We start from the raw sequence: 7,022 nt of genomic DNA, 5'->3' as shown, positions 1-7,022 counted from the left end.
AGAGACAATCTTTGTCTTCCGGTCAGGTGACGTAGCGGTGTACAGATTATAAAACAGTGGAGCTTGTTATTACATGACTTAGAGGTAATTGTTGAACGGCGTTAGGACTTAAACTGAATGTAGCGACTCGTGAATCTCGACCAATGGATTCTTCCACCACTGCAGCTCCCATGACAAGCGACTGCGAGACGGAGTGAGTAACTTTGCTAGCTCTGCACTTACGTAATACAGTTCATCAACAATGTGGCCTTGAAGCACGGAAGCCCGTTCTTTGTTTTTATTTTTTATTTTTTGGAAGCCCGTTCTAAACAGTCCGATTGTATTCAGTCTAGTAACTGTAAATATTTTCCGACAGTATCGTAAAATTTTGATGTACTGTATTTACACGAACAAACGAACCTATCCATAAATCCTATCAGAAAATTCTGAATTTCACAGCCTTTCTACAATCGCAAATCATTGTTATATTTAAAGAAAAGGCTGTTATAAAAGTCAGTGGCTTTCTTTGTTAAATTAGCTTTACATAATCGTTTTGACAAACCGGTTTCATAACCTTTGGCCATAGAGTAAGATACTCTAACGTGACTCAGCAAAAACCAGCTGAGTCACGTTAGACTCTGCCTGAACTCAGTTTCCTTCCTCTTGCAGGTAGGAAAATAAAACAGTTTGGTAAAAATCTTCAAGTCTTGGGATGAGGTATTTGGGGGGTGCATCTTTCTGCTGAAAATGTTGTTTTTGGTGTGTTTTATGACATCTTTCTGATACGGCTCGCCATTTTTGAGACACCGGTAATGTTATGGTGGGGGTGTGAGGGGCTGTAAGTTAGTGGGAGAGCGTCCAAACCAGGAGTCTGCGTTTTTTTGCCCCAAAAGGGGCTTTCCAAAAAACCCAGTGAGAGCCACAAAGTCCCAAAAAGACACTTTATTTGTGTGTTTGTGGTCATTAAACCATTCATTTTTGCAACATAGCTTATAAAATAGTTACAGTAATTGAATTCTAATAGTGTTTCTATTGATAGTTGCACATACAAGTTCCTTTCAAAATAAAAGGACATCCTGTGTCAAGTAAAATCCTGATACAGTAGATGAACTTGCATTTAAACGTTGTTTCTAAACAGACGTAAGATAAAAAAATATGACTTTAAATGTATTATAATAATAAACCACTGAGTTATCTGATGTTTTGGAAGAAAGGTAAAGCTTTTATTACCTCTTGATTTTTTTTTTTTTTTGTAATGTCAGCAGTTTCAGTTTGTTTGTACTCATTTTTGATCACCTCAAGACTAAACGTAACTAACAAACTTCTTATCTATTCATTTTCTTCCACCACAATGGAGAGATAAAAGAGCTGCCTGTGGCTCCCGAGCCTCAGGTTTGCAGACCCCTAGTGTAAACCGATGGGTGACGGGAAGGGGGGGTGGGGAACTCCTGGCGTTCTGCAGAAGTCATGTCCTAGGCTGTGTCCAAATTCCCACCCTAACCTCTAAATAATAAAAAACTATAGTGCCCTGGATTTTGAAAGCAATTCGAACGCCATGCCCAAATGTGACGTCATCGATTTCAGGAAGTAAAAAAAAGCCATTACTATGAGCGTTTTGTGCAGATAATTTATGAATCCACTGAGTTCTAAAGATAAAAACTTTGATGGTTTTGTAGAAAAATACATTTGTATACATTTTTTTTTTGCAAAAATTGTTCAGACACAATGCATTGTGGTCTATATTTGTTAATTTAGTGAGCATTAATGTACACTGGTTTTTTGCAGAGACTTCTGGGAAATTTCTAGGGCACTGGATTTTGGAACTGTAGATTCGGACAGCAGTATAAAATGGCGAACCCACTATATAGTGAGTAGTGAAGGAATTCAGTCATAGCCCAAGAGAACGGCACAGGTTTTTTTTTTTCTTTTGGCTAAAACCGACAAAATCATAACTAATAGGACCAGTGGAAACGTTTTGACACTAGGTTATAAGATGATCGGAGCGGGTCTGTAACTGCTGTGTCACTGTGAACCTTCCCTTTTATTTACAGCATGGTGGCTTTGTCCAGTGACTCATGTCTCCATGCTCCGTCCTCATGTGTGCTCTATGCAAACACCCCTGACTAACGTTGGACTCCTGCCAGAGTCGGCTGCATTGTGTAACCCGCGTGTGCTGAACTCTCTCCTATTCACAATCATCTCCTGCTTGACTGACCTCTTCCTTCAATGTCCTCACGCTCAGGTCAAGTTCCGACTTCAGTTGGTGGCCTTCCTGGCGTCCAACCTCCATGTCCCTTTTGAAGGCTGCAGAGTCCAAAATACTTGCCCGTAAGCTTGTCACTGCCTTCAGTTAGTCGGGGTGATCACATGGGTACGACTTTACGAGCTTCTTCTCCTACTTTTTACAGGTATTCAGAACAATTTATGGGCCCGGTTTGTGAAGCTCCCGAATCAGGACCGAATATGGACTTTGACCCTCACCAACAAGACGGTTCACAAACCCGCAGAAGAACGTACGGACTTGTGTAAATTCCCCGGCTGTGTTCTTTAGTGATGTACACTGGTGCAAAACCTCTTTCTGAGCTCCTCAGACATTCGTTTCCTTTACGCTCTAGCACCTAAGACCCCCCTGGTGATGGTCCATGGCTTCGGAGGGGGCGTCGGCTTATGGGTCCGAAACCTGGACGGCCTGAGCCGGTCGAGGCCCGTCCATGCCTTCGACCTCCTGGGTTTTGGGAGGAGCTCCCGACCTCACTTCCCGTCGGACGCCGCGAAGGCAGAGGAGCAGTTTGTGGACTCCATCGAACGATGGCGGCAGTCTGTGGGGCTGGAGAGCATGATTCTGCTGGGACACAGTCTAGGAGGGTACCTGGCGACCTCCTATGCCATCCAGTATCCTTCAAGGTAACAAAGTGAATGGAAGAAAAACAAAACAGCAACTAAAACATACAAAAATAAATTTAAAAACAGCTACATGTCAAGCAAATGGATTTAATGAGAATAGAAGAAACAAATATCATTAACAAAATGTCACAAAATTATCACATTTATTTCTTTTATTTGCATTCTTCCTTTAATAATAAAACAAAAAAAGCAAACAAAATGCAACAAAAAAGGTCCAAATTATGATACTTCCACCACACCGTTGCATTGATTTGTAAGAAGAAAACTATTCTCTATGTCTCCCAAAGCAAAAACTGCATTATATTTGAGTTGGTATTGGTAATAATAAACACACTTTTTTTTAAAAGTCAACTTTTTCAATAGTTTAGTAGCTCTTTTACGATCAATATTTTGTATCTGTGGCTTTTCCTGGTCTCATAGCATAATATTCTTCTTTGAACAAATGTTAATACAGTACTATAAGGCTATGAGTACAGTACTGCAGTCATCGTATAAATTTTTAAATCAAAATAATCAAAAATGAGTCCTAAACTATTTTGTATGCGATGTTACAGAAGTTTTTCGAGCTTATTCCTTCTTGTCACAGTCAACATTTCTATGGCAACCACTCTCACCAATGAGGAGTGAGCCCCACTTCCCTACAAGGAGCTCAGGAGAATCTGTCAATCAGACATTTCGACTGTTCGTTTTGAGACCACAAACTTATCGAAGCGTCTGATTGGTCAGTTTATAACTTGAATAACTTGCAACAGAAAAAATAAGAGTAAGAGTAAATAAGAGTAAAAAAATAGGATTAACAAGAAGATGTTAAAAATAAACAGGTAGGAGAGCAAGACCGGTTATTCTGACCAAAAGCCGTTGATTTCTCTATAGAAGTCTTTGGGATTTTGACTTCCTGGAGCCCTCGGGTACTTCCTGTTTGAAACATGGGGGGGGGTCACTCAGTCCGGTTCTCATATACAGTCAACGATATTGCTTCGTGTGAATAGTTTCAAAGATTTGATTACGAACTTTTAGAGGATTGCTGCTTTTATAAGGTAGTATACTTTCTAAGATTTTTTGTGTGCTCACTTTTTAAGGTGGTATTTTTTAACATTTACATTATTGCGGTGGATTTGATTTCTGAAGGGGATTTGGGAAGTAGTTAGAAGTTGTGATCAATGAGAATTTGTCACCAAACACAGGTCACCTTCTACTTTAATGTAGCGATAAAAGCAGCTTTTCATCTAAAACTATTTATTCTAAACTAGAAGACGCTTTGGAGCTTAATGCATGGTTAGCGCGTTGTGTTTTTAGGGGAGACACATTATTCAGCCATGTAAAAACTATATAAAAAAGTGTCATGTTTTCTTGGATTTCTTTTTTAAGAGTGTCTCATCTCATCCTGGTGGACCCTTGGGGCTTCCCAGAGCGACCCAAAGCAGAGAACCAGGAGAGTCAGGGCACAGAGGCAGTGAAGACCTTTCGCCCGCCACGCTGGGTGAAAGTCATCGCCGGGATCGTTTCCTTCTTCAACCCACTGGCCGTCATCAGAGCAGCGGGCCCATGGGGTAAGAGCAGGAAATCCCATCTCTCACTGCGACTCGCCGGACGTAACGCCGTCTCATCATTTCAATGGTTCTGACTCAGGCCCGGGTTTGGTGAACAGATTCCGCCCCGATTTCAGGAGGAAGTTTGAAGATTTGTTCGATGACGACACCATGACACAGTACATCTACCACTGTAATGCACAGACTCCAAGGTACGTCTCTTCTCAGTGTACAAAAGTCTTTGCTCTTTGGAATAGACAGCAATTACCCACAATTCAGCAGGAAAAGATAAGTCATTGTAACTACCAGCCTTGTTGAGTGGTGGCTAATGACCCATGTTCCCCAATGCTGCTTAAAAAATACGATGATTAAAACTAAATTGATCTTAATTTAAAAAAACAACAACAATTTTTTGTGTTACTACATTTAATTAGTTTGTTTAAATGATTCATAATCGATTTTTTTTTTTTTTTTTTTAGTTTTTTTTTTTTTTTACTATTTACCGTAAAAATGTTTTTAAACCCAACCAAATTTCAAATATATCTAAAATAAAAACAAATTAAATATTGAATAAAATTGTGAATGGAATGATTGAGTTTTTTTGCGCCGATAGTCGGCTGTTAAAGTTATAGCGTGATCCGATTCAGTTCAGCTGAAAGGATATCGATGTTTTCATCAACGGCCGCAGAAATCCTGCAAGGCACCCATCAATAAATAAAACATTAATAAATCGTAAGTCAAACACAGGAACTTCCAAACATTTGTAAAGTCATCAGTGAACATTCAGTTGACAGCTGCTCTGTGAGTCTTTCTTTTAACCTCTGCTATCAGGTATTGCCTCATATAAGGCCACTGGTTGCTATCTTGGTGGCTTTAACCACGCATCCTCCAAACTCTTCTCTGATTGGCTAAAACCTAAACATCTCCATGTGATTCACCCCTCCGTTTTTCCTCCCGCCCCCCAGCGGTGAGGTGGGTTTCCGGGCCATGTCAGAGTCCCTGGGTTGGGCTAAAAGACCCATGCTACAGCGGGTCCACCTGCTGCCCCCCTCCATGCCTGTCACCATGCTGTACGGAGCCGTCTCCTGGGTGGACAGCTCGTCCGGGGACAAAGCGGCTGAGATACGGGGCAAGGCCCACACCAGAGTGATGGTAAGTGGAACCTTTTTAAACAAAAAAAAGACATAACCAGGTTTTTTTGGATTAATAAATCATTCTGGAGTATAAGTCGCAGACGCAAAAAAAGATAGATAGATAGATAGATAGATATGTTGTCTGTTTACTTTTCATTAGTATGGTCGCCTGGTGTGAGCGTAGCATTAGTCGGACCCCCAGCCAAAGTATGCTAAAACCGCGACTTATTCTCTGAAAAATGCAGTACCAACACACGTAACTTAATAACCGACTCGATCTGTTTTACTCCGCAGCTAATCGATGACGCCTCACATCACGTGTACGCCGACCAGCCAGAGACGTTTAACAAAGTGGTGGAGAATATATGTAATTCTGTGGACTGACATGTTTGGGTTGAAAACGATTGATTGTACTGTAAATAAACTGTATGTGCCAGGCCGGAAAGAATCCATACTAAGTAAAACGTTATTTATAATGTATTTATCAGTCAGCCAGATGGCCATACATTTAGATTTTTAACATGTGCCTCATTATTTCTTTCTTTTTTCTTTTCTCCTCCATCTGTCGCACGGCGTGTTTTATAACTTTTGCACAAATAAAAATTGGATGCAGAAAATCAGCAGATTAGTAACCCTTTTTCCTGTAAATGAGTGCTTTAGTTTCAAAACCGAGTAGCAACAAAAATAAGTCTTTATCCGAGGTAAAATGTATGACTTTAAACTTTTTAAGGATCATTTAAACATTCCGAAGCTTCTTGATGAAAGATTGCATCCAACTTAAGCTTTTCCCCCCGAGAGGATCCCCAAACTTCATCATCCGTCGCTTTGATGAAATGGCGTATACTTATATAGCGCCTTTCTTCCTACAAGGACAAAGCGCTTTACAGTCACAGACCCATTCACCCAGTCACACACACTTTCACACACTGGTGGCCGCTCCGCTGCCAAACACAGGCACCCGCCTACCACCAGAGGCAAGGTGGGGTTCAGTGTCTTGCCCAAGGACACTTCGACTCATGGGCGTTCAAGGCGGGAATCGAACCTGCAACCTTACGATCATGGGACGACTGCCCTACCGCTGCACCACGGCCGCCCCCAAATGCGGGCAAGGTGCTGGAATTAGTCACAAACATTTTTCTGCAATAAAATTGTTGGATTGCAGAACTTGCCCGTTTCCTGCGTCGGGCTGTTTGCATCACTTTAAAAAACCTCGTGCTATATTATAGGGTCAAGATGACCCCACCCTTACATTGACGTGTTCTCCCTACCATGACAAAGGTGGAAAGATTTCATGTAATCCATGGACACCAGTGAGGTTCACAAATCATTGAAGAAAAAAGGTTCAGCGCACTGTCTAGTGGGTCTAGATGACCCAACTCCCAATGTTAAAGTGCCTAGGATAGCACAAGGGTTACCCACCCCTAACCTTTATCCAGTCTGATCCGGTGTATCAAGAGAGTTGCGGGTCAGGCGTCAG

At 41.4% G+C, this 7,022-nt stretch overlaps 1 protein-coding gene across 3 annotated transcripts; it reads left to right on the top strand.

Annotated features, from left to right (window-relative positions):
• abhd4 (abhydrolase domain containing 4) lies at window positions 1–6,165 on the top strand. Of its 3 annotated transcripts, XM_020710944.2 has the most exons (9): window positions 41–193; window positions 649–696; window positions 2,222–2,307; window positions 2,388–2,504; window positions 2,595–2,883; window positions 4,252–4,433; window positions 4,513–4,624; window positions 5,378–5,564; window positions 5,840–6,165. In XM_020710944.2, exons 2-9 carry the CDS (start codon window positions 692–694, stop codon window positions 5,927–5,929), a joined length of 1,068 nt encoding a protein of 355 aa, XP_020566603.1. In that variant the 5' UTR covers window positions 41–193; window positions 649–691; the 3' UTR covers window positions 5,930–6,165. The 3 variants fall into 3 exon arrangements, with proteins under 3 accessions (XP_011484866.1, XP_011484867.1, XP_020566603.1); XM_011486564.1 differs by lacking the exon at window positions 649–696 and having other exon boundaries at window positions 1–193; XM_011486565.3 differs by lacking the exon at window positions 649–696 and having other exon boundaries at window positions 2–193; window positions 2,388–2,492.
• The last annotated feature ends 857 nt before the right edge of the window (window positions 6,166–7,022 follow it).

This window comes from Oryzias latipes, chromosome 17 (assembly GCF_002234675.1).
Source record: "Oryzias latipes chromosome 17, ASM223467v1".
NCBI classification, from domain to species: Eukaryota; Metazoa; Chordata; class Actinopteri; order Beloniformes; family Adrianichthyidae; genus Oryzias; species Oryzias latipes.
The sequence above is the reverse complement of the archived record's forward strand: the minus strand, read 5'-3'. Positions and strand labels throughout refer to the sequence as shown.

What these genes read in the sequence shown, in the direction of transcription:
- abhd4 (XM_011486564.1), top strand. Translation starts at nt 144, where the DNA reads ATGGATTCTTCCACCACTGCAGCTCCCATGACAAGCGACTGCGAGACG. An exon ending in AGAGTCCAAAATACTTGCCC is followed by an intron (nt 2,308 to 2,387) that starts GTAAGCTTGTCA and finishes TACTTTTTACAG; the next exon opens with GTATTCAGAACAATTTATGG. An exon ending in TGTAATGCACAGACTCCAAG is followed by an intron (nt 4,625 to 5,377) that starts GTACGTCTCTTC and finishes CCCGCCCCCCAG; the next exon opens with CGGTGAGGTGGGTTTCCGGG.